General features: G+C 42.4%; 1 protein-coding gene across 1 annotated transcript; it reads left to right on the top strand.

Annotated features, from left to right (window-relative positions):
* Positions 1–1,449: 1,449 nt before the first annotated feature.
* On the top strand, positions 1,450–18,571 carry LOC147420685 (uncharacterized). The gene is made up of 18 exons (XM_086503843.1): positions 1,450–3,948; positions 4,645–8,674; positions 8,742–9,592; positions 9,671–9,779; positions 9,861–9,974; positions 10,059–10,574; positions 10,696–10,844; positions 10,924–11,382; positions 11,458–11,611; positions 11,800–11,922; positions 11,998–12,317; positions 12,383–15,123; positions 15,209–15,935; positions 16,081–16,396; positions 16,486–16,652; position 16,910; positions 16,966–17,688; positions 17,832–18,571. The coding sequence occupies exons 1-18, from the start codon at positions 1,583–1,585 to the stop codon at positions 17,850–17,852; spliced, it is 13,887 nt and encodes a 4,628-aa protein (XP_086359969.1). The 5' UTR covers positions 1,450–1,582; the 3' UTR covers positions 17,853–18,571.
* Positions 18,572–27,482: the final 8,911 nt, after the last annotated feature.

The following is a 27,482-nucleotide window of genomic DNA, read 5'->3' on the forward strand; positions in this document are numbered from 1 at the left end:
CCCTAGCCTTAAGGGCTCGCCCCCTCTTTGTAGGGATTGAATTTGACTTCAAGCACATGCCTACCTTCAAGCATGCACCTTAGTTGTCAAGCATCTCATGCACTTTTTAATTATCAAGCACCTCAAGCATAGGCCTAGCTGTAACCTAAGGTCTAAAGACTTTTACACCAACCATTGGAGGTCTTTAATGAAGGTAACCCTAAGGCTTTAAGCTCCATTTCTAGTTCTTTAATAGACCATCTCTCAATTGGACCCTTTCACTTTGGCCCCGTATTGAGATAGATCCATAAGCACATGTCTATATTTTAACCCTTGTTCTCGCTTATTCTCTCACATTAAATGATCAGTTTAAGATGAAAAAATAATTTGGGTTGGTTAGATATTAGATTTTATGACACACACACACACACACACACACACACACAAAGATGGAGGGAAAACCCTATTCTTTGTCTTCTTTACTAACTCAAGATAAGAGGTATACATAACATAGGGGAAAAAAACAACTTAAAAGGAAACTGATACAATAGTTTAGTCTGAACCGCTAGTGAGTGAAGTGAATGGATAAGTGTACCATAACTTCGGTAGGTAGACCAACTCGGTGTATAGGCGCGCCGATGATGATGACTGTCGGTGATAGTTATCCAGGAGTCGTACATGTTGAGCTTGACATCTCAACAAGACGTGCGTCAACATGCCACAACAGCAAAGCATTGCTTGGAACGTGTGCAAATTGAACTATAGTCTCTAAGGCAGCTCGTCTGATTGGTCCATGTAAGCTAAAGATGGACAATGTGAACCTAACCTAAGGATGCTCCATCCACATTTTTGGCATAGAATGCTGATAGCGAATGGGCTCATTTGGAAGCTCCACTGTGATTGGATGGGAGTTGCATTTACAATGTTTGCTCTTGCGTAGTGTGTATAACAACGACCAATGGCCTTGGGGGGGCCCCTCTTGTGGCAATCTGAATGCAACCTTGTTACGCACAGAGGGATGTGTGTGACATGGCCTCGGGGCCTCGTTCATAAATAACACAGGGTGGGACTCCATATCAATGGTGGGGCGATTTAACGGCGAGGCGGGGGGCTTTGGATTGTCGGATCCACGCGATAGGGGGGGCAAGGACTTATACACGCGAGCTCGTGATGCTTGCATGAATGCGTGATAGGCAGGTTGGATAAGGTGTGGGAGTCTGTGGGACAAGCTCGCGAGCTCGAGCAGCGAGAGCGATGAAGGGAACCTATATTTTTTAAGTTACGCGGCCAAAATCAACAATGGATTGGATTGGCGCCGTTGATCCCTCGAGTCCACCCGTGTTCATTATAAACGAGGGCCTCGGGGGACCCGGGGCCTTACAATAATCATTCAAAGTGAAGGTGAACAATTAACATTTTGGACACAAGTAAAGGTGCACAGTGCACACGCTCGAGTCAAGTTCACGCTCCAATTTTCGCGCTCATTGGGGCTCTCCTTATAGTGTTACGTGCAAACCTGCAGCATCCCTCCCTCCGCCCCCCTTCTCTCTCACAGCGTAGGAGTCTATCCCCTCATCACTTGAGTCGTAGTGCAACTGCAGCAATGCACACATCTGAAAATCTCCATACCTCTATAACGCAGCATGCCGGTGGCAGCTCAAACAACGCCTCTATCGGGACTTTACCGGCGCGCATGGATGCTGTGGAGATAGAGGCGCAGCTGCATGAGCCGCCCGCTTTTCCAAGCAAGACTTCAATATCTATTGAAGCTCACCAGTTAGTTGATATTGCAGGCAGAGATATGCCAGAAATTAATAGAAATAAACAGGGAAGTTCGCCTAGTGAGTTTGCCGATGAAACAGCATCCCCGATGGTGACTCAAGCGCAAGAAGCTACGGTGGGAGATGATCGCACATCACATCCTGTAGTGACTAACTCAGTGGAGTCGCAAAAACATGGTAATCAATCCTGTCATGAAGAGGCAGGGATGTTGGTAGAACCAGGGGGTGAGGATGAAAGCATGGAAATAGATGGCGCCGAAGGTGCTTCCTACTTTGACATCGTCAATGATCAGAAAGATGGCGAGTTCTTTCTGTACTTGCTTGTTTCTCCAAGCCCCAAAACAGTAAGGGCATCTGCAAATGACGGTCACAAAAGTGAATTTACCCAGGACTTTCAGCCATTGAAACTACCTGAGCGAGCAAGATCGTTTGTGGGTAATTATGCATGCTGGCGATGCCGCTTCCCATTGTCATTTTCCAGAGTGAGTTTCCGTGTGATAGTAACCTTCCCAAAGGCAAAACTACTTGGTTCCATCCCTTACCCTCGCTCAAAGGAGTCAACATTGTTCAAGTATTTTAAATGCCGAAGGAGAAGGTTGCAGATTGAATTCTTTCACAAGCAAGACCCAGAAAGCAGGGAACAAATGAATCTGGCTCTCAACAGTGTCTTGGTCTTACTCAGCAACCCATTGGTTTTGTCCGATTGCTTTGCAGAGTGTGCCAGAATGTTCCAGTGTTATCGTATGAGTGATTCTGACTTGAATAGAGCTTGTGATTGGTTGGCCTGGATACAGCAGGAGTTTCAAGAACCTGTCAGCACAGAAGGTTCAAATATTGAATGGGCATCAAAAATGGTCCCTGCTTTGCTGGGTCAGTGCCATCTGGTCAAACACCTACAAAAGGTCGATTTTCTCCCCAAGTTTCTCGAGGTGCATTGTGTGAAACTACTCCAGCTGTTTGCGAAGGTTGTTTATCATCTTCGTTCTCTACAGATGTTGCCTTTGAGTGCTGCCACTACTATGCAACAATTTGTGGCTGATCTGGTCCACTTAACACCTGCTTCACAATGGAGCTTATTCCTCAGTGCTCTCTGTAATGCTGATCCTCTTTATTCTTTTCTGAATAGATGGAAAGCAAGGTGGGGCAATATCAGGATGGGGAAGGATCAACAGGAGATGGACTATGAAGAAGCCATTTCCAATATTTTTAGCTTTTGTCACACATTTTCAGATGAGGCCTTCAAACTCAAGGCCATAAGGGCAGCCATCCTAGCCACCCCATCAGGTGCAACGCTTCTAAGAGCAATTCACTTTTTACTCTGCAGCAATGTGCTTACTGACTTGGCTACAGTGGAAGAAGTGGAAGGATTTCTTTCAACTGATTATGGTAAAGCCTTGATCAATCATTTCAAATGGCTAGTGGAAGTGGAGACCCCAAATATTATGGTTAAACTGCTCTTAAGGGAACTTAGCAGTAATGACAGCAAAATATTGAGAACTTTTATTAGGATCTTAAGCACTATCTTTCTCAGATGGCAAATCTTTCCTCTTACTAAGGGGGTCTCTGGAGAAATCAATTCACCTAAGGCTAGCTTTGATGACTTAATTAAGGTTTGTGCATGCCAACATACTTTCACTGTTCCCTTGTTGTCTGATGAGACGATTCTCATGTATGATATTGTATCAAAGGGGGACCTTGAGTTTGCTGCTCGTGTGGTTCTTGCATTAGTCAGAAAGGTTGAATCTGTGGAAAGTGCTGAAGGCAAGGGAGGAATTTGGGACAATCTAAGGACTTGGTTACACAAGGTATGTGCAAGGGCAGCAGATGCAACTAAAAAGATCATGATACAGGCACCAATGACCCCCCATGCGTTGTACAGCAAGGTGGCAAACTTGTTTGGAAAAGGTCTTCAATCAGCAGGATTTCTGGCAGAAGCCATTGATGAGATTGTTAGTCGTTTACTGCAGCAACGCTGTGGCTTGCAAGAAGTGATTCAGGATGCAGGGGAGATGAGCTTTTTTGATTGCAATGAGATAGCTCAACAATACTGCTCATTTGGGAAGAAGGCTCTTAGCAAACACCTAAACTTCTACGAGCAAGTTAGCAATAAAGGTCTAGACCACAGAGCCACAGAGCTTCTCAATTGGCTTTGCACAAGAGCTAAAGGAGACATATTGTTAAATGGCTGGTAAGCATTTGGTTCCTCTTCTAAATGTCAAAGTTCTGTCTAGAAGCTGGTTCCCTGTTCGAATCTTTTCTGTGTTGACTTAGGTTGCTCCACTTGTGAAATGGTGCAAAGTATATCAGTAAGGCTGTAAATGGCGAAGGTTTGAATGATCTGTCTAGAAGCTGGTCGCCTTGTTTGAATGCTTTGTGGGAAGATATCACCAGTGGTTGGTAATGTTAGGGTCTTTATCTGATGTACAAGGTGTAATTGACTCTTTAAAATCTGGTTGTCCGTACGTCTGCTTGTATTCTGTTGTAGATCAGTATGGCTGTAAACGACGAAGGTTTGAATGATCTGTCTAGAAGCTGGTCGCCTTGTTTGCATGCTTTGTGTGCTGATTTTGCTCCACATGTAAAATGGTGGAAGATATCACCAGTGGTTGTCTTTATCTGGTTGTCTGTTTATCTGCTTGTATTCTGTTTTAGGTTCCTGAGTGAAATTGTCGAAAGGTTTTTCCCAGACATGGTATCAGATTCTCCAGTTTGTAAAGGATTGGTCTCATAGGTCATTTTTGCCTTTTGAAGACGTTAATACATCATCATTACATCATTACAACGCTTATTTGACTGATTACCAATTGAAAGAAACTGTCCATCCAACTAGACTAAACATTGTTGAGCTGTAAAATTTATTTAATGACTATGGAATTGTTCACAGGATACAGGAGGATCTTTGTACATTTCTTTTGGATGTCTTGACCAACATTGGTGCAACGAATCCCTCTGCATGTACTGGAACATTAGTGGAATCCAACTTCAAACGTTTGCTTTTGCAAGTGAAATTGGTACCAGCATCTCGTCTACAGTTGCATACATTTTATCAGTCTCTACTAAGGGAGTGGACTACACTCCAGAAGGAATTGGAAGACCAGAGCATTTCAGTGGGAATGATCAGCAAACTAATGAACCACCCCTTGGCCTCTTGGGAGTATGTCTGTAAAGTGCAGAAAGTGGGTAGCAAGACCTTAACAGAAGCAGTTGCTGAGGTCACTCGCTACAGGAACACACTGTTGAAGGCTTTTCATATGCTGTTGGATTATGCTATCAGTGTCATGGGACCTCGATTTACATCTAGAGACATACATGAGGCACAGTTATGGCTAGAAGAAAGAAACAATAAGTGCAAGTATTTCACTTTGAGAGAGATTAAAGGCCCTAAACATTGGCCATCACAACTGGATGCTCATTTTTTTGAGGCTATGTTGATACTGAGAAGATCCAAGCTCCTTGAAAACATCTTCAAAATTAAGGCACCTCAATTCACTCCAATGTGCTCCAGAAGCACAAATGAAGAGGAAACAGCCGATGAGGATGGCCATGCTGATAGTATGTCCATGCTCTTTTCTGATAAAGAGGAAATTGTGGATAGCGGTGATATAGGTGATGACGTTTCCTGGCTGTGGCAAAATGTGGCCAGTATCATGGAGGTCTCATTGGATTGCTATGTTGCAGAATGGAAGAATTTATCTAACTCATGTTACCCTGCGAGACAGCTCAGTGACTTCCTGTGTGGCCTCACAGTTGAGGACATTGAAGTAGAAGGCAACCTAGCAGAGAGTTTCTTAACCTGTTGGCAAGAGCATGTACCGCAAAATTTTCCAGAAATCCTTGCTGCTCTAATTGCATGGGTTAATTTGCAGGAAAAAAGTTCTTTAGTGGCTGCACTTCTCAAGGTAGAAAGAATGTTCAACATCGTTGAGGATGGCAGTGAATTGTCAGCTACTTTGCAGAGACTTTGCGATGCTTGCATCATAGGCACTCTAGGAGAGTATCTAGAACTTTACAATGACAACCTTGAAGCCATTAATTATTTTTCAAGCAAAGAAACTGTGGTCATTAAGCAAATTGCAGATTCAGAGCAACTTATTTCTTTCTTAAAGGAGAAATCAGGTGATGATTTTCGGTTACTAACAGATGCTATCGAGGAGCAAGCAGAAGACGTCTTGGTTGATGAGGCAACTGTCAGTGATCTTATTCACATAGACAAGGTTTTTCGGCCACTCCTGAAGAGTGAAAGAGCGAGCTTAGCTCATTTAAAAGCCGCTTTGGAACTTGAAACCCAAAGTTTTGAATCGGGTCAGCTGTGTTCAAAGCTGAGCTTTTGCACAATCAATATACATAGAATTCGCCAGTTTGTGACATCACTAGCAGATCGCTCCTCTGTATTGAGGATGAACATGCATTGGATCCTGCAATCTAGTGTCTATGATGTTGCTGTTGTAAGTCAGAGTGGAGTTGGACATTGCCATGAAGTTTGCAGTTTCTCTCTTAAAATTAACTATTTGGCTGCATCAGATTCCAAACAAAATTCCAGGCAGCAGTTTGGTTTATCAGAACTAGTTGATTTGCGAAGCCGTGCACGAATGCTCCTAAGTAGGAGAAGGATACAACCTGATACCTGTAATCAAGAAAGCACACCACCGTCTGCATTGGAAGACTTTGTGGAGTTTATAAATCTAGTCGAAAAATTTTATAATCAGGTTTCCCTTGCCCATAATTCTGGTCATTTGCTCTTTGATGCTTTCAAATGGAGTGGATCTGGGATTTGTTGTCTTCAAGAGAAGGTCAGGTGGATGGATGGTCAGTTATCTTGCTGGACTGCAGCCCTTAATAGAGCACGGTTGCAATTCAACTGCCTCAATTTCTTCAAAGGCATTGAGTTGCGCTTGATACACCACTGTTTTAGCTCAAAGGCTCCTAGAGATCAGATCCAACTATGCTATGAGTTACTGAATTTTGTGAAACCTGGTTTAGATAGAAACAAAGTAGAAAACTATCTTAAAAGCTGCGCTTGTGGAACAGAAACCAAAAACTGTTCCATAAGTGAGGAGGGAAATGAAACACAGATGTATGAATGTTTGCAGCACCTTTCCACTAGGATGCAGCAACTGTTCGCGTATCTCACTCCTGGAATTATCAAGGAAACAGCAATTCCAGAAAAAATAGAAGATTCAACGTTATTAATTTCGGTAGAAGAGCAGCTCCTGGAATTTAATGTTGTGGTGGAGATTTTCAGTAAACGTGGAAAGCATATTCGCAGTCAGAACAACAACTTAATTTTGTGCTCTTCATTGACAAGTTGGGAAGAAGTTCACCTTCTTTTACTTCGCTACTTGAGGTCAGATGACAATGATGGTTCTCAAGTTTTTGTGATATCCTTCATCGAAAAGTTAAGCTTTGAGTGCCAGTTGCAGCTTGCGCTGGAGTTACAACAGATGGCAGTTTCCCACCACCAAGGGGTCAAAAATCAGCTTGTCCTGGTTTGTTGGATAGGAAGCCAGGCTCTTCAGGGAATTTCCCACCATCTTAAAGTGCCAATACAGTTCATGAATGGCTATGCAAAGGATACTATAAAACATCATCTGCCAGAAGAATGTACTCACATGAGTGTGGTAACATCAGAACTTGCTGGAATGGGAAAGTCATCAAGGATCAAGGCCCATGGTTTATGTGCCACTATTACCATCAGTCGGGAGGTCACACTGGAGTCTTTTATAATGAAGCTGAAGAACACACAAATTGGTGCTGAAGACTCTCTGCACATAGACATAACAACAGAGGAAGGTTATGAAAGTTTGAATTGTTACCTGTTTGAGCTCCTTATTCTTGGAGTCCTCAAATCAAGTTATGCTGGGGCTTTCTGGCTAGCTGCAAACAAAATATACATAGAGCTCGCTAATACTCTCGGAAATAGTCTAGAAACCAACCTACCAGTTTGTTCTTGGCTTCCTCATGAACATCGCATCTGGGAGCTTGAATCCTTGCACATTTCTGAAGATTTGGAAAGTGATGAGCAAGTAGTTTGCTTGTATCTGGATGCGCTGGCATTGAAGCAGCTTGACAACAAGGACATTGTGCTGAGTGGCAGAAGCAGCAATGTGTTGCCCTTGCCTGAATGGAGATGCAAAGAGTTGCTGAATCAGTATCTGATTAAAGACTCCTGTCAGATGTCCTACTCTGTCTTAGTTGGATTCCTGAGAACTCTTGCTTATCAGCTCCGGAAACTGAGTGCAACTGATTTTTATACAGTTGAAACTCTCTGCTGGATTCTAAGATCACCTACTCCTGGGGACTTCAGGTCAAATTTGGTTGCTTCCTTGGTACAAGCTGCTAAGGAGCTTTCATTACGGTCAGTGAAGCCATGGCTCCATGGTGAACAACAGCAGGTATTGAAGAAAGATTTGAACACAAGCATGCATATGAGGATGAGCTCACTACTTGGCTGGTCCGAAAGTAATCATGTCATGCTGTTCTTTGACATGTATGGACCAGCTACAGTGCTATATCGAGATAAAAAGCTCATTCCTGAGGCGATGAAAAGTATGATGATGATTCAAGCAGAAGTGATGGGTACAGAGCTCCTAGACTATTCTAGATTGTCGTCTTTAGAGCTGTGGAGAATTCTTTCACCAATCCTGGGTAAGGACATTTCTACCCCTGCTGCAAACTACGCCCTGACACCAGACAATTTCTTGAAAATGGCACTCATCTCGCTTCGCATTAATACCCAAGTTCCTGTAATAATTATGGGTGAGACAGGATGTGGCAAGACTAGCCTTTTGAAGGCATTAGCAACCTGCAGCAATGCCAGCTTTTCTTGTCTCACTCTCCATGCAGGCTCTACAGAGCAGGACATAGAGTCATTCATTATGGAGGCTAGGACTCTAGCTTTATCTTTAAATACACAGGTTGCCATCGCAACACAACTTCACATTTCAAGTATTTTTCCTTCTGTTTTTCATCGTTATTTTTTAGGTGTGGGCTTTTCTTGATGAAATCAATGCTTGTCACCATTTGGGGTTTTTGAATGGAATCCTCTGTCACCACACAATGGATGGGAGTTTGTTGCCTCCAAACCTCGTTGTCCTGGCAGCATGTAATCCTTATCGCCTTCAAGATCTTGAGAACAAAGCTGTTGGCCTGCAATTAAATAGGGCAAGTCAGTCAGGTCATCAGTTAATGGCCTACAAAGTGCAGCCTCTACCTGAGGCAATGCTAGATTATGTGTGGGACTATGGCATCCTCAGCGATAATGATGAAAGATCTTACATATATGCAATGATTGGTACAAGAAGTACAGACATTGTTGATGTGCTCAGTAACTCACAAAAATTTATGAGATGTCACTTAGGGTTGTCAAGTGTAAGTTTGAGGGATATACAACGCTGGGTTTATCTCTTTGATTGGCTCCAAGTTGATGTAGCAGCACGGGCAAAACTAAATAAGAAGCTAGGGGTGAAAAATGTCGAAGGACAATCAAAAGTTTTGGCATGCTTTTTGTGTTATGACTGCCGCCTACCTACAAAAGAATTAACAAAGCTTTACAGGGAAATGTGCTGCAAATATCTTAGGTTTAAGTCTGGAACTGGGAGAGCACTCAAAGCCAGTAAGCTTGAAGAAATTTCACCATTATTGTACTCTAAGATATTACATGAAGAGCAGCTTGACATTCTTCAGCGCATGGAGATCCCCCCTGGCATTGCTTTGAACACTTCACTCCTAGAAAATGTGTTTGTAGTCTTAGTTTGCATGTTAAACTACTTGCCTGTATTTGTTGTTGGAAAACCAGGGTCAGGCAAAACATTGGCTCTTCAAATTATCTACAGGTATTTTCCACGGTCTGAGCCTTGAATTTAAGCTAGCTCCTGGTCTACAAAATGCTAATTGTTGTTCTCAATTCGCAGTAATTTACGAGGGGCAGATTCAAAAGATGTGTATTTTCAACAGCTCCCAAGGATGCTAATGCTCTCTTATCAAGGCTCGCAAAATTCCACCTCAGAGGGAATTCTCAGGGTGCCCATCAAAACTTACGTCTTGCTGCTTTTCTTCAGCTGAGCACTGTGTCAGTTTCATATGCATTCTGCAATAATGCAGGTATTTGAAAAAGCCAAGCGTTATGTAGAGAGCAACAGGAAAAGAGACATGCTCGTTGTAATAGTGCTGGACGAAATAGCTTTGGCTGAGACCTCCTGCCATAATCCCTTGAAGGTGACACAAATGCTCTTGGTTTTATTCATTTGATTGGATGATTAAGAATGTTGGGCCAAGAATAAGGACTGTTAACTTTGACAGGTCCTTCATCCATTATTAGAACCTGATGTGCAAGAAATTGCAGTTGTTGGGATCAGCAATTGGTCTCTTGATGCAGCTAAAATGAATCGTGGGATACATCTTTCCCAGTCGGACCCAGAAGAAGAGGACTTGTATGACACTGGTTTGGCAATTTTTGAGAGCTATAATGCTGCTAACTGTCATCAGTTTAGGGAAAAATTACGTGGCCTTGTCACTGCTTACGTCAAGTATCATGCTCAACAAGTTCGAGCTGACTTTCATGGTCTCAGAGATTTCTATTCGTTGATAAAGTCTCTCCACCTCTGCAAGAGCACTTTGTTGGAACAGGAGAAGTTGGCACATTCATTGTGGAGAAACTTTGGTGGAGGAAGTTCTGCAGATATGCAGACCTTTCTTTCAGATGTGGAGGAACTTACAAGCTGTGAGGGGCTGTGCAGCCAAGCACCCCCAGTCACGGAGTTGATTAGAAGCAACTTACAAGACCCTGAAGCTCGTCACTTGCTACTTATTACAAAGGTATGACTTGGTTTTGCAAAGTCTTGAACATTTTGTAATTTTCACATAGAGCCTGGGGAGAGATTTCTTTGAAACATTTTATAGTAGATTGGGTAATTGATTGTAAGAAATTATATTGCAGGGGGATTCAGCATCAAGCATTATACAGCACATGCTGCAACAAGATGATGAGTTTGCTATCATACGAGGAAGCACCTACAAAGATGATAAGAATGAAGAATACTGTTATTTGTTGCTCGGTGAAATTATCCTGCATATGGAAATGGGGAGGTACAGTTTATGATATCTCCATCATACACTTTGCAATTATTTCAAGAGAATTCTAATACATGTGAAAGTTGCTTTCCAGGTGTATACTGCTGGAAAATGCTGATCAAGTTTGGTCGTCACTATATGACATGTTAAATCAGCACTACACCATAGTTGGAGGCCGAAAAAACTGCCGCATTGCACTCGGAGTTTACAGCAATCCGATGTGCTATGTGCATGACAAGTTTCGGTGCATCGTCATAGTGGATCATGAGCATATTCCTCACATGGATCCACCATTTTTGAATCGTTTTGAAAAGCAAATTTTAACTTATGAAAGTATTCTGAACAGTTCTCAAAGAAGAGCAGTAGAGACTATCAGAGCTTGGGCTCATAAACTGGCTGCCATTTCATTAGTTGGGTGTCCTGATAGCACGACGAATGATGCAGAGAGAGAATTCTTTTGTGGTTTGTTTGAAGATAGTGTTCCTTCCTTGGTGATGTATCACTGGAATATGCTGAAAACTGAAGCTTCAAATTGTTCTCAACTGATACACAGGTGCAGCTTGAAATAATTTAAAATACATAAAACATGCTGAAATAACATTAAAGTAACTCAAATCCTTTTTACTAGATGTAAAGTGGACTTACTGCAAACAGCGAATGCGAATGCAATTGCTCGAGCTCATCTTCAACAAAACTTGGAAAAAGAAGAGTTTGAACATTGGACAGATATGTTTCTCTCCTGGGATGCAGAACAGAGCTTAGATGAATTAATGAAGTTACACGTACGTTGCACATTTTCAGTCATTGCTAAGCTTTAAAGTGCTGTATTTTGTGTAATGCTCATGCAACCTGCATATCTAGAATGGCCGAGGAGTTAGGTTTGGAACCCTGAAGTGAACAGGCACTCAGCAAGTGTGAGAAATAGATCAGAGTCCAGACGCATATTTCATTGAGGGTTGTTTAGTTGCAGGTATCCAGCTCAGAAAATTGGGCAGACAGCATTGGGGTGAAGCTCATTGTCACAACTTTCACACCTCTCCAGTGGAGTATACATCAAGATATGGAGAGCACTGCAGAAAGCTCTCAGATAAAGGTACCTATCATTTTTTGCTGGCCTTGGCAGAGGTCTCTTGCTTGCATTTTTTCTTAATCCTTCGTACTTTGTTAGGTGTATTGTCTGCGACTGGGGGACTTCACCAGTGAGAAGCAACTGCAGACACATATAAACAAGTTTTGGACTGATGGAGTTAACAACTTGTTAGTTTTGCAAGCTGATGATGTTTCTGACAGAGATCATATATCCCTTGCCAAGTTCCATATTGACAAGGCCAGGAAAACTATACCTGGCGAAACAACAGCCATAAAGAAACATGTATTGTTGATCATTCATGTGCAGCAGGGAAGAAGAAGACTTTCCAGGTTCAGCTATTTGTGCGGGTGGAAACAGCTCACTATAGACAGGCTCCAAAAAGAACCCATTCAATTAAGGTATAAACCTCAGTTTGACATAGATGTTACTTAATATCCTTTACTAATAATTGTGCATCTTGCAGAGTTTACCTGGAAAAACCTATCTCAGAAATACTAGACCATAAAGCTATGCCTATCAAGCGCATCATGCTTAGAGTGCTCACTTGGTGTTACTTGTGCATCAAATATGAGGACAAGACTATTCCTACATCATACCCACAAAAGATGGTTCAGCTCATCTGCCAGGATGAAGCCGTGCTTGCCTCCTTGAAGCGAAGGGCAATGGAGTGGTTTTTGGAAAGAAAAGAGAGCTTGTGGCAGTTAACTGTCCTGAATAACCAAAAGCTTTTATCAACTTCAGCGAGTGTCCATGATGCCTTCGTGCAATATCTGGAAGAAAATTTTCGAGAGTGTCTTGCCAGACTCTTATACCTTACAGAAAAGACGTCCTCTCTCTCGTCCTATTTCCGATATGATGCTCACAAGCAGCAAGTCTGGAGGGATCTGTTGCTCATGCCAAGGTTTTTGAACTATGATTTAGCACCTCCACCTTGTTATCCAGAGGGTTATACACTAGAGAAGCCACTGGATGTACAGATTCCTTTTAGTTCTCTGTATGCAGCTCACGTGGACACGTTCAAACAGCCTTACATGGACAATCTATCAAGACAGAAGACTTCGGATCTCAATTATTATGATAGTGGGACCAGAAAACCAAGTAGTATCCAGAGGGACGTGGATGCCTCCCTCACTCCAGCTCTTGCTATGATTAAAACTTGCATTGACAACGATCTTGAAAGCTATGTGATAGACTTTTGTAATCTCCTTAACCATGAGAATTTGCAAACAAAGACTCAAGCTCTGGAATGGGCTCTACGTGAGAATCTACTCCCAGATATATATCACGCTTCAGATATTCATATTGTTTTCTGGGAGAGGGAAAAGGAAATAAAAGATCAAGCAGCATTGGTCTCGTTGTGTCTGGCCACTGATGTCATATACCAGCATGTCAGGGAGCTAAGGGCAGGAAGGCATCCCAATAGAAGTTTCAAGGAAGACCTTGCCTTACAATGCTGCTTAAGCTTATTGCCAACAGAGGCCTGTTTGAATGAAGTTGGAGGAATCGAAGGCTGGATTGCAAAAGTCAGAGTTCTTCTCAAATGTGTGCTTCCTGTTGGAGGTCCAGACATTGTTTTTTTCTTACAGACCATGCATGATTTTGCCGTGTATGTAATTCTACCGTTGCACCTGCACACTGAACATCTTAATTCTTTGGTAGCCTGGTTTATTGAGGATTGCAAAGAGCTCTGCACTTCTTCTCTAGTGAGAAAAGTAGTGGCTGCTCTTCCAAATTTGCGTGCGCTTAGTAATCAACAGGAGTGTAGGTGCTGGACGAACTTTTTATGTTCTATGTTGAAGCGTCATCCTCATCTACCGAGCTTATCACAAAATGACCTAAGAATAATCATCTTCAATTTGCTGACCTCTGTAAGCCCATCCTGCATGATGGGACATGTCCTGTTTCAACTACTGAACAGTGTCTTCTCATCAAGTACCAACTTGTTGAAAGGGCAGAACACCATTTTCAAAGCCCTATTCTTGAACAACGGGAAGGATCTTCAGAATGAAGACACGGAAGATGAGATCAACCTCAGAAGCAGCCTGTTTCTTGTCGACTTTGTATACCACAAGCTAAGAGAGACAATGATCCCTGTTCTTATGAATAAAGAGCAAAATCAAGAGTGGGACCTTGAGAACTTTCACAAGTGCCTCTCTTTGGCTCTACAAGCTTGTGAAGATGAGGTACCATTATCTTTGAAGAAGGTCATGGCCCTGGCTTTCATGAAATGCTTCCTTTACTCTATTGCATCTCTCTTGAAAGAGGTTTACTTGAATAGGCTGAGAAGTAAGGGTTACTGCCAATCTGTGTATAGTGCCCTATTGATGATCTCTCCAGACCTGAGAAATACTCTTCAAGTCTTCTTCATGAAAATATTGCACTGGGAGTTTGGACTGTCTGCAGATGAAATTGCTAATATTTTGATTAGTCATGAGAAAGAAAGCAATGTTGATACTTTCTCCTTTTTACTAGACAGCTCACTTCTTCAAAATGTCCACAATCGACTTGGGTTTAACCCCTTCATGAACTCTGCACATTCGTTCATGACAGCTGAATTGGCATTGAAAAAGTTGGTGCTGAGCAGCAATGGAGAGGAGTGTACTGGATTTTTCAAACACAGAGATGAAGAGATGATGGAATTCTTCAGGAGTGCAGGGCAAAACGAACAGGCTGCCTTTGTTGCAGCCATTGCATCCCATTTCTTTGTTACAAAGTCTGGGGGCCCCCTGACTGATGCAGAGTCGAATGCTATGAAACAGGTCCAAGAGCTTGTGGGTAATCTCAGCAATTGGGATCCTCTGGCAAAAACAAGCCTCTGGTATCTCACAGCAAATACACCAGGTGGAGTATGGCACTGCTGTGAACACTTGGCCACGAACATTTTGAGGTCACGGTGCCTTGTTTTAGATGTTCTGGTGACTGTTATGAATATGCCCATGGAATCACCATTGCGAGGCTACTGCATGCTGAACGCATCACATCTGACAGGAGCACATGTGTTGACTGAACTGGATAATACCCTGCAAGATGTTGCCGGCTTGGGGTCATACCGTGAATATCTCTGTGGATGTGGTTATATGTATATTATTGGTGACTGCACCAGGCCAGCTGCTGTTGGTACCTGTCCTAAATGCCACAAGACCATAGGAGGGTATGACCATGCCCTTCAGCCCGGAAACACTGCTCTTCGAGACGTCAGCTCCCGTAAGTAGAAAATAGTTTTTCAAGTAACTCTTAACAAAATGTTGTCAGGACTGACTCGTAATTAACATCCTCGTTTGGAGTACAGAGCGGGTTATGGAGACATCACTTGCAGGGAAGGCTGCATTTTCGGTTAGGATAAATCCACTAAGTTACCGCTTGCTTCGTATCTTGGTCCACTATTGCTTTCTTATAGGCATTACAATTGGTAGGGACACAATGATATTGAGCTCCTACTTGAATTCGCCAAATAGTAAACAGATCCTTGCGCAGATGCTAACAGATCTGGTTGAAGCAGACATGGACCTGCTTGACAAATTAATTGCCTGCCAGCGAGAAATGACATATCAGTTTATCCACAGTGCTCTGAGAAAACTCCCACAAGTTTATTTAGTAGGACCATTGGTGACTACACACCAAAGAGATGAATGGGAACTGGCATTTGAGAAAGTGGTCAACAGTCAGCCACCTCATGAATCAGTTTCTGAGTACCTTCAGCAGAAGCGAACTGATGGTTTGAACGAGGTTCTTCAAGAAAGAGATCCTTTCCCACCAGCTGCACTCCAGGGGTATTTTAGGATGACAAAGAAACCTTGCTTTTCTCACTATGGGACTATGTTTGTGCAAAACACAGTAAGAGCTGCTAAATTTCCATGTGTTGCGGCTGTGCTCGCTCATGCAAAACACCTTATTAGCCTACCATCTCTGTTGCCCATCGTTGAGTTCAGTGCAGTTCTACACACCGTCTTTGGTCACAAGATAACTCGGCAGGAAGCAGCCACAACAACTATACAAGACGTCCTATGGGATAAAAGGTAGCTTTCTGTCAAACAAAATAAAAAAATTCATTTTTTGGCTTTTCAACGAAGTTCATGAAGCAGTAAGTTCCTATTACCCATACCATTAACCTCTATTAGTTTTAACGTTTTTATGACTAAATGCAGTTTTTAGTCTGTGCAGTGATGCAGCTGAAAAGTATGATGGGTTCGAAGCAAGCTGGAATTCCGTCAGGCTACTTGTGAAGGGATATGAATGCCACCAGTTTAAAAACCCCATTCCCGCCATGCACAAGGCGCAACCTATAGGATTATGCCTGACTGAGAAGAAAGACCAGGGCATGTATCTCATTGCTATCTTGGAATTTCTAAGGACTTGTCAAAATGGTTTCTTAGATGACGTAAAGGCGGGACTCCTGGAGGATTCTTCTGCAGGTCACCAGTCCTTTGATGCAGTGGATGCAAGAAACATGACATCTGTCCGTGTACAAGACTGCAAGGTAAATTGATGAACAGACATGAAACACAGTTGAAACTTGTGAACCAACCAATGTGAATCTGTGGAATCGATGTGTTTTTGTTTTGACAGGCCGAGCAAGTGGTTTGTTTTGACGAGCAGTGGGCCAATGATCTGGTGAATGAGCTGGGCATGTGCAATCCAGCATATGGGAAGGGCATGCAAGTGGAGTACGATGATTATCAAATAGAAATGGAAATGCGATGCAGGCTCCTTCAACAGAAAGCTTTTTTGGAAGGGTAAGCGAGCATTCTTCTTTGAGCTAGCTCCTTACATGGGGCCATGGTCAGTCTCTTCCGAGAATTTTTCCAGCCGACTATTATATACATTAATGCACATGATGAAGACATTGGAAACAGAAACTGTCTAAATTGCGTGCTCTGAGCTAGGACACAATGGAACTTGAAATATCGTTTTTCTGCACACTCATTTTCACTACTCTCCTTTGTTAACCATAGCAAGAAACATTGTACACAAATCTCTATATGGACAGAAGAGTTCTGCTCACTGGTCATACCAACTGTTAAGGCAAAGTTATGGCACATTTTGCAGGAATACACTGAGTTTCCATATCAGCAAGAAACCTTTCACAGGCATGCAACACTATTAACTGATGCAATAGAACGAGTCACCCAGAATCCACTGCCTACAGAAAAGCTAAGCAATATCAATAGAGAGCTTACTATGGAGGGTCTGGGGCCATGGCAGCTGCTTGTCACTCTTGAGCTTTGCCTTGGATATCTCCGAAGGATGAATGCAGAACCTTCAGAATTGCTCAGGGATTACTGTGAGAGATGGCTTGGTATAGACGCACACCCGATTCTGAAGAAGGGAGTTTTTGATGAGATTGAGGTGCGGCATGTGGTGAGTTTGTATGAAGGGCTAGAGGCAGTGGCAAGCTCAGCAGTGGAGGATATGGTGTCTTCAAGCTATGTTGCAGATTTGGATGCTGAATTGCACAAGGATTTGTTGTGCAGTTTTGTAGTGAGGAAGGCAGGATGGAGATGTGATGTGGGTGCGCCATCTCGAGCCAGTAGCAGTAAGGGAAAGCTGGGTGCAGAGGCTTTTCGGGATGTGTTGAATCGGTTCATGTTCAGATATCTCACAACGGACACATTCAAGCCCGACGATGAGCTACAAATGTATCTTATGAACGAGGGTCTGGTGACATGGCCTGCTGAGGATTTGGAAGTAGCTGGTGGATCCCTCGAAGACATATTCCCCCCAAGCTTTCAGCTCAGGCATGCCAGAGCGCTTTACTTATCCCTGAAGCAGGTAAGTAATTAAAGCATACTCTGTGCGTACTCTAGTGGTCAATATGTGTGTGTGTGTGTGTGTGTGTGTGAGAGAGAGAGAGAGAGAGAGAGAGAGAGAGAGAGAGAGAGAGAGAGAGCGAGCGAGCTGCTGTTGCCTTGCAGATTTGCAATGAGAAGCAATAGGCTAGCGAGGGCCGTCGTTTTGCTGTCGTTTTGCTTACATTTTGTCGTCAGTCTTCCGGAGGCTGCGAAGCCAAACATCCAACAGCGAGCTCGTTGCTTGCACTCTCTGGAGCTGATAATTATATCATGATGGGCTTAAAAAATCTCTTGGAAGGCTTGAGCAAATCCACAATCGTCCCACAACCCCCCAAGCCTTGAGATTACCATCAAAATATGTCTCAATTGCACATTATTGTACAAAGGCTCCATGTCAATTTTACATAAAGTTTCACAGTCGCCAAAGTAGACAGGATAGTTTCTGTGTTACAACCTAAGGCAGGCAATGCGGGCGGGCACGAAGGAGGTTGTTCCCACGGTTGCCCCTCGAGTGTGTAAGGTACATCTATGTAGTTGTAAATACATTGATATGTATAAAGTTTATCCCTATTACCATCCCCGTGTTGGAGGTTAAAAAAAGAAGTTACAACTAGGGCTTTCATGTGTGCATGCATGAGGTTTAGTTACTCAAAGAGTGAACCATTAACTAAGCCTCTTCTTACTTAGCATGCTTGAAGAACAACTAAGCAAGAGAATGGCTGCATAGCAAGGGCATTGAGTACAAAGGAGTTGATTGCACGTCATTGACCCACCCCAAAAAAATGAATGGCATATTGTTGTTGCTCTTCAATGTGTGCGTGCAACCATGTTGGTGATATTGTTTGAACAATAAGCTTATAGAAACTTCGCTAGTAAAATTCAAGCCAAATTTGGTGACCAAGATTAGCACAATTTTGGCAAGAGCTTTCTCGTTCTTCATCTACCACAAAACACCGGTTATAAAAGGGAAACTATTAAGAATATCCAAGGTTTGAAACTCACCTTGTGTGAAACTCTATTAATGGATTTATTCTACACTATCTTGAGAAAAAGGAAAAGTTGGTTTTAAAATAAATCAATAAGAGCAAAATCTACACTAAATTGACAAAAAAGAGAAGTGGATCATGATGGAAGCAAGTGAGTTAATGGTATACTTGCAATTTTTTTTGAAATGCTCAATACTTGCAAGTCCAAACTAGCCTTTAGATGTATCAACATGTTGAGGGAGAGTGGAAACTTAAAAATCAGTCAATGGACATGGGGTATGTGGAGAGACAAGAGAGGTCTCTAGCAAAACCCTATAAAAGCAATCAATCATGTCATATTTAAAGATCATGCCATGTAACACCAATTTTAACTATGCAGTTATTAGTGACATGGAGACGATTAGTTATTGCATGAAGGAGACATACCTATACAATAAGAGCTTACATACCCTTTGATTGCACTCTCTCTGGCAATCCCTTATCAAAGTAATCGATCATGTCTACAGGAGATTGAAGAAGATTCAGCCTACTATCTAGAGCCCACGATTCAAAGTTGGAACATGCAAGACTAAAGGAGAAGAGGTAGTCTTGGCTCAATTACCCTCCTCGACTACCACAATGAGAGGATGGACTTGTTAATGAAGACTATTTGGTGAAAATCCTAACGAGCGCCATTAAAATACCTTTAGAGGCATTCCAAAACTCTCTTTTAAAATGATTGTGAAGATTGAAAGATGATGCTTATATGCCTCGAGACATTCCATAGAGCTGAACAAGCAGATGCACCTTAGATGTCTTTTCTAAAAGGTAGTAAGGCTTATTCTAGAATCTATCATAATAACCAACTAAAGAGACTATATGGATTCTATGCTAGATTTATGTTCCTACCATCATAGTATATGCAGACCATTGAAGAATCTTTATACACTAGATTTTTCACTTGTAGGACAAGAATCTTTGGCTCCGTGCTTGTTAGTTTGAGAGCCACATTTGTTGGATACTCCACAATAGAGCTCAAAAACAAAATCGATATGGATTTCATGTTAGATCTAGATAAAGAGCAAAGGAACATATACAAGGAGGGTTTGAAATAGTTGTAGAATAGTTGCTGATAAGTGGTACTACTAAGCACCTTGGCCATTGTGTCGGGGGAGAACATGAGCTAGGAGGGAAGGGGGGAGGGGATTGCTAGCTGCCATGCTAACAAGAGTAGCCAAATGAAGATTATGTGGCACCACTTTGTAAAATTTATTGTCTTTATATGTTATCGGCCACTTAAGTTTGTATAAGTGAGCCACTATTATTATTTGGGGCTACAAGCTTCCAATTTGTAATGATCACAATTTTTGGCACTTAGATTGTCAAGTTGTAAGCATTTTGGATAAAGGACCAAATTAGGACCTTGGCCAAGTATAAAGATCATTTTGTACCTTAAGAACATAAGTTTTAATGGAAATAAGCTTTTGAGGGTATATCTGTTGGTTTTTGTGTATATTCTACTCCTTTCGCCTCATACGACATCGTAGTGTGATTATGAGCATTCTACACATTGTTAGGTGAAGGGTCTTCACATTGACATAAGTCTCTTGTGCTACTTTTCTAAGTTTGGTTTGTGACTCCCTACATGTTGTTTGGTGTCATATCTTGAGTTTTAGGCATCCATTTGATGAACCATCAGTTGCATTAGGTACAACTTAATAATTTAGGCATTTATTTGTTGTTTGGTGTCATATCTTGAGTTTTAGGCATCCACCTGACAAAACAATAGTTGCATTAGGTGTGAGTGCGTGAATGCGGTGCGTGTGCGGAGAGAGAGAGAGAGAGAGAGAGAGAGAGAGAGAGAGAGAGAGAGAGAGAGAGAGGGAACACATGATGTGGGTGGAGCAGCTCACCACAATATGTGTGTGAGAGAGCCCCTTATTATTCTATTTAGTAAAGAATAAAGTGTGTACAAGTGATGGGTGGTTGAATGTCTGTGAGTGTCCGGTCAACAATCTCCCACTTAAAGGTGAATGTGTCGATAAGTGGTACTACTATAGGATCTAGTAGTATATACAATTGGTATATGGAGGAAGCTCATCTCAACCTATGCCCATTGGCTCTCTCGAAGCTGATGCATGCCATCATATAGACTCTAGCGATGTGTGGAAGCGTATCCCCCGCTAGAATCAACATGCATACACTGCAGGTGGCCTGTAATGACCTGCACTGCTCCATGATGCATCACGCTAGTGTCAGTTATCACACAAGTAACAATCCTAATTGCAAACGCTCCCATTGCAGTTGCTATGTTAGGTCTTGACAACACTAAAAGGTCGTACATGAGAGTCCCAAAGGCGGATGATAAATGTGTGTGTGCAGAGAGGAAGAAGGAGAAAGAGAGAGAGAACATAGGATATGGGTGGAGCAACTCACCACAATGTGTATGAGAGAGCCTCTTATTCTTCTATTTAGTAAAGAATAAGGTGTGTACAAGTGAAACACAATCGAACGTCTCTGACGCATTTGATCGGGGAAGAGGCGCACCGCCTTTACCCCAACAATCTTCCTTCTAAAGGAGAATGTGCCGATAAGTGGTACTACTATATGACCTAGTAGAATGCACAAGAGGTATAGAGAGGAATCTCGTCTCAATGTATGTCCACTAAATCTCTCAAAGTCAATGCATGCCGCCGTATAGGCTCTAGCGGTGTGCGAAAGCGTATATTGCTAGAATCAATATGCATCCCTTGTAGGTATACTGTAATAACGTGCAGTGCTCCACGATGCATCATGCTAGTGTGAGTCATCGCACGACTAAAAGTCTCAACTGCAAATGTTCCCACTACAGTTGCTATGTCGGGTCTTGACACTAAGAAGTCATACATGAGAGTCCCAAAGATGGATGATAAACGCGCAATCTTCGCGAGTATATCCATAATCAACACCATGTGCAGTGACCCCTAGAGCATGGCTGCTCTAACTTTGCATCTACATACATGTCCTGCACAACACTTTGGAACTTATCCACAAAAGACATGTGTCTAGTCTCTCGCTGAGTACATGTCTGCAAAGTCACTAAGACTGCACCGTCTCGCACGCGTGACTCACTGTTCTGCTTCCTAAAACTGGCAAAGCATCAAAATCTGTCACCACCACCAGTGTGACTGCTTTACTCATGCACTCAAAGATCTATCCCGCTCTACATGTCTGTCCTCAAACCGTGTATGCACAATAAGCGGAGTGTCATCCTGCTCATCAAAAAAGTGTTTCTCCTAGATGCAAACGTCTACATGGAAATGCACTCACAAAGACTATGGTGTCTTTGACACCAAGAACGTAGAGAAGAGTTAAATGAGCACCACAATGGCCTCACCCTATCACAATCATGGAGCACAAGCATACTCCCACTGACGAAGTGCAAATGAATGTCACCCCTAACATGAACACCATTTTCTCTCAAAGCAAAAAACATGCTAAACTATCCCTGCGACAAGTAACATGACGTAAAGCATTGCTGTCTAGCTGCGAATCGTGAGACAAATTCCATGCATGTCTGGGTGAACCTGTGAAAATAGGAGTGTCTATCACATTCGTACTCTCAACAACAACCAATGGAATCCTGCACTGTCTCCAACACCTGAGACAATGTCTCCTCATGTGCCATGGTTTGCCACAATGCTAGCAAACCTCATGTCTGTGCCTCTGAGATTTGCCTAATACACCAACCTGTGTATCCAATGATGATCTGTCATTGCAAGATGCCATAAATGAGTGCAAAATGAGTCTATAGATCAGCCCCCACACAAAGGGTAAATGCACAAGAGCATCACCAAAACTATAGTAAAGATCGCATAAAGCCCATAACTCTTTGCCAAAATCAAGAACCAATCATGCATAAATTGTGACCATACACAATGAAAGCGCAAGCAAAATGTCCTTCTGCATAGGCACAAGCCAAAAATTGGCTAAAACAACTCTCTAGCACTTGTCACAAAACGCATAAAGCCTAGTGAAAAACCGACAAAGTCTCCTTTGTAAGGAGTAAAGTGTCACCAAAAAATGAGAAAATAAACAAGGCCAAACACAATGGCAAACAATCTAGGAGTCCCGCAACCAACATCAATGAGCGTAAAGCTCACGCAATGTCAAGGCTGTACCTATTGCACAGGTCATTGCAAATCTATGATATAATCACCAAGCTCACCCAATGTGGCATCGATGCATACACTCTCTAATCTCCCAGCCTGCAGAGAATACCACACAAAAGCCCCGAGTACAGCCTGCAATCACAACCTAGATCACATCAAATCATGTCTCATAAAATTCATGGGAAAAATTGCCAAATCTTCGGAAGTAAATGGCTATCAAATCCAAATAACCAATTAGCTATCAAGCTCAAACATGAGCAATAAATGCACATCATATCCACACTCAATATGCATCAAATCTCTGCAAATCGTGTCCCTGTGAAAACTTGTGAAAGAAGCCTCACCTATTTGCTCAAAAAATCATATCTCTTAAGAGATGGCTCCAATGGTGTGTAAACACCTCCGTGACGCTTTGCCCGAATTTAGCAAATAACCCTCAAACCACAAGATTTACACAAACTGAAATTGCATCTTCAACTCAAAATTTATGCACTCAACTTCGAGAACCTTCCGTGGTTCCAAAAGTGCATCAAACTTGCACACTACGTAGAAACAAAAAGCCTAAATTTTTTGTATACAGTCAGTTTGAGCTGAATATTAGCAAAATGGTGAGAATTGTAGAAAGTTTCTTCCACATAGTTGTAGACCACGTCAAAAAGGAGGGGTATAGCGGGCAAAATTTTTAGATCTCCTCTCTGCAAGGAGGAAAATGCATTTGAAAACAGTCATGCGCACAGAGTTTTTAGGACAACACCTTCACCTACACACTATCTTCTACACACTCTTCTGAGCTTCTCATTTTTCCAAGTTCACCTGTACAAACCGTTCTATATGCATTTCCAAACTCTTACTAGACTTTTGCGAGTACTTGGAGACTTATGACCCAAGGAAACCCTCAAGCTATTAAGTTTGATACATTATGTACATTGCTATTATAGGAGTCAATTTCAAGAAATAATAGGGCTAAACAACATGCAATTGAAAATGATTTTTTTGCTACTCAAAGAGGAGGTGGTGAAAGCAATACAACCACTTCTCATAGTTCTTCTATGAGTAGCAGATCACATGTGTCTAGTGCTTTTGATGGCAACAACTCGTATAGGAATTTTGGTGAAAAAGGCAAGAAGAAGAGGAGTTGCCATTATTACAAGGCTAATGATCACTTGATAAAGCATTGTTCTAAGTTGGAGGCAACAACATCCAAGAAAAAAGAGGCTCGATCTTCTACTGGTGCAACTATCGCAAAATTTTCTTTAAATGGAGATTGTGATGATGATTTATATATATGCAAAATGGGCATTTAGTGCAGGGAACAATAAATAGATTCACATGTTGTACTTTGAGAGCGATGCTACAAAGCACATTGATTCACATCATGACTTATTTACCTCTCTCAAGGCAATCCCTCATGGGAATATGGTTTTGTGTCAACAATGCCTCTTATCTAGTCAAGAGAGTTGGAAAGATTGTGCTAGACTCATATGAATGGGAGTTCTTTCACACTTGTTGATGTGATTTATGTTGGGGTATAAAGCCCAATGTGGTCGCCCAGGTAAGTGGGCGGGCCGCCAGGTATGTACACATATTCTTTTGTTGAAACCTGATAAGAACTCACTATGCTCTACACATTACAGTAGAGCGAGTTCACCATATCGTTGTGCTCTTCTTCTCGCACTCTCTCTCGCGTCGCACTTCCGCTCGTACTCCTTCAACTGGTATCAGAGCTCAGATCGAGGCTCCGGGCAGCACTGCAGGAGGCTAGAGTCACCAGCTCCGATTGGAGTGAAATTCGACAGGCGAAGACACGGCCCCAAATCCTGTGGGTAAGCCCTAAGGGCTTGGTGTTCTCACAATTTCATTCTGAGGTCATCTCGGCCACCGTTCGGCTTCGACAAAGGTCTGCGCAGGCCATTTTCGACTACGTGGTCTCGGCGGGTGTAGATCCGACTCTGTAAATTTGGGGTTTTCGGCCTACGACTGCAGGTGCTGAGGATATCGACACTCCCAGAGTGTTGATTTGTGGCTATCTACACATCGAAGGACGGCTCACAGTTCTTGGAGGCGTGTCACATACGACACAGACGCATCTACACACAGACTGTAGGCGACATCCACTAGTTCATCAGGTAGCTTCTGTTTGCTGCTTGATATTCCAGATTTCATCTTGACATTGCAGGTACTTCCACATGGGATGTATTGTCAGAGATGATGTATGTTTGTTGAGGGTTTGCTGGCTGTGAGTCACGCAGCAAACAACCGCCGCAGCGGTTACAGCATATAGTGGGAAATTTGTGGATGTATGACTTTGTGGGAAGTCTATGTACTGTCAAATTTACTGCAGCCTTTGTTGAGGGTCGAGTGAGGTTTTATTGAGCTGGGGGATTCTCGAATGTTGAGATCCTTTCGGTGATACAGGTCTTGGAGCGATCCCTCGAGCACCCTTAGATAGGTAGCTAGGATTTATTGACTGTGAGTTAGACAGTTGGGATTGCATCTTTGCTTTACTGCCGTTGAGGCATTGTCACAGTCTATGCTTACAGGACAGTGACAAGACAGTGAGAGACAGTACAGGTGCAGGACAGGTTTACCCGCAGCTTACAGTGTCAGAGAGACAGTGTTTTTTGAGCTCTGTTTTTAGTACACTAGAGCCATTTTACAAAGGAGACTTTGCCAAAATTTTTGCAGAATCTGAAGCTTTCTTGGTTCATTTGACAGGTTGATATTGGTTCAGAGGGCAGTTTACAGGGGAAACTCTGCCGAATTTTTCCCAGGAAAGTAAACTACTGTGAAGCGTAGCTATGGCTGGATCACAGGACACTGCTCTTTACAATATCAAGAAGCTGGATGGAACCAATTTCCCATTGTGGAAGAAGCAGATTTGGCACGTGTTGGTACAAAAGAAGCAGATAAAACCTATAAAGCTCAAGGGGATAAAACCAAAAGATATGGACAAAGATGAATGGAGCGAAATGGATGAATTGGCACTTTCTACCACTATGCTGACTTTGGCAGAAAGCGTTTACTTCAATGTAGCAGACGAGATGTCGGCTTATCAAGCATGGTTAAAGCTGAGTGATCTTTATGAGAAGCAGAGTGCAGCTTCACAGGTATACTGGCTTAAGAAGCTTGTTGACTTGAAGATGAAAGAAGGGACACCTATGTCCAATCATCTGAATGAATTCAACACAATCTATAGTCAGTTGTCAGCTCAAGGTGTCAAGTTTGATAAACCTGTTAGAGCTATGTTCCTGTTGGTCACATTGCCAGAAAGTTGGGACACTTTTCGCACAGCTTTGAGTAATTCTGCACCTCCAGATGGTTTGAACATAGCAGGTGTAGAAGGAAGTCTGCTTACTGAAGAAACCAATAGAAAGACAATGGACAAAGGCAAAGGAACAGCCTTAGTTGTCAGGGGAAGGACCAAAGAAAAGTACAAAGGTGGAAAGAGGAATCAGTCTCATAGCAAGTCCCGCAGTGCTAAAGGCAAGAGTGACATAGAATCCTACCATTGTGGCAAGAAGGGTCACATGAAAAGAGACTGCAGAGAATGGAAAGCAGAAAAAGGCAAAGAGAAAGCTGAAGACCATGGTGAGAAGAACAAGTCCTCAGTGAAGATTCAAGAAATAAATGTGACAAACACTGTTGCAGAGGATGACAATCTAGTGTCAGGAGACATCTACTTCTTGAAGAATACAATGGACTCAGCTCTTCTTACAGCATCTGATGGAAATGCACTGAGTGATTGGATTATAGACTCAGGGGCATCACTTCATGTGTCTCCAAACAAGGAGTGGTTTACCTCTTATGTGACCACTAAAGATCATGTTCGGCTAGGCAATGGGCAGACATGTGAGATCTTAGGTGTTGGAGATGTTCAATTGAAGTTTTAGAATGGCTCTTCTTTCACGCTGAAGAATGTGAGACATGTTCCCGCAATTACAAAGAGCTTTATCAGCACAGGTTTACTTGATGATGCTGGCTACGTCACCACTTTTGGACAGAACATGTGGAAGATATCCAAGGGTTCTATGACAGTAGCACATGGAGTAAAGTCTGGAGGACTTTACATGATTTATGTATCAAATGTCTCTAAAACTGTAATCAATGTAACCGAGCAGCCGAATGTTTCTTTGTGGCATAGCCGGCTAGGACATATGTCCAAGAAGGGAATGGAAATCATGTCTCGTTCTCGTTCTGGCTCTTCTTCTCGCACTCTCTCTCGCGTGGCACTTCTGCTTGTACTCCTTCAATTTATGTACCATGAATAAAAAATAACCTTTTGTCTATATGTGCACTTGAAAGACTTCCTTGTTGTCAAATTTGTGGGATGACATATATAGTTAATGGTCTTAGTTTTGGTGATGAAATTGTTACATTTGGCATTTTGTGTTGTGGGTTGTATAAGCTCACTTTGTATGACAAGTATTGGTAGAATTTTGAAAATGAAATTGTGGATTCAAAGTCTATTTTAGATGCAAAACTTTGGCATGCACGTTTTGGTAATTGCTCAAGGATGGAGTTTGCACGGGCCCACAAACATCACTATGCACAAGCTGCAACCTGCATGTGGCCCGAACTGAACCATCCTTTGGAAACTTAGAACGCTGCATCTTACCCAAAATACAGCCTTCACAAACATGTTTGACAGGTGCTTCAAG

The sequence above is a fragment of the Adiantum capillus-veneris genome, chromosome 28 (assembly GCF_014529385.1).
Source record: "Adiantum capillus-veneris isolate H3 chromosome 28, ASM1452938v2, whole genome shotgun sequence".
NCBI classification, from domain to species: Eukaryota; Viridiplantae; Streptophyta; class Polypodiopsida; order Polypodiales; family Pteridaceae; genus Adiantum; species Adiantum capillus-veneris.

Excerpts from the sequence above, each read along its gene's own strand:
- LOC147420685 (XM_086503843.1), top strand. The coding sequence starts at position 1,583 with ATGCACACATCTGAAAATCTCCATACCTCTATAACGCAGCATGCCGGT. Across the intron at positions 12,318-12,382 it reads AAAGAACCCATTCAATTAAG|AGTTTACCTGGAAAAACCTA; the intron begins GTATAAACCTCA and ends TGCATCTTGCAG. Across the intron at positions 15,936-16,080 it reads GACGTCCTATGGGATAAAAG|TGATGCAGCTGAAAAGTATG; the intron begins GTAGCTTTCTGT and ends TAGTCTGTGCAG.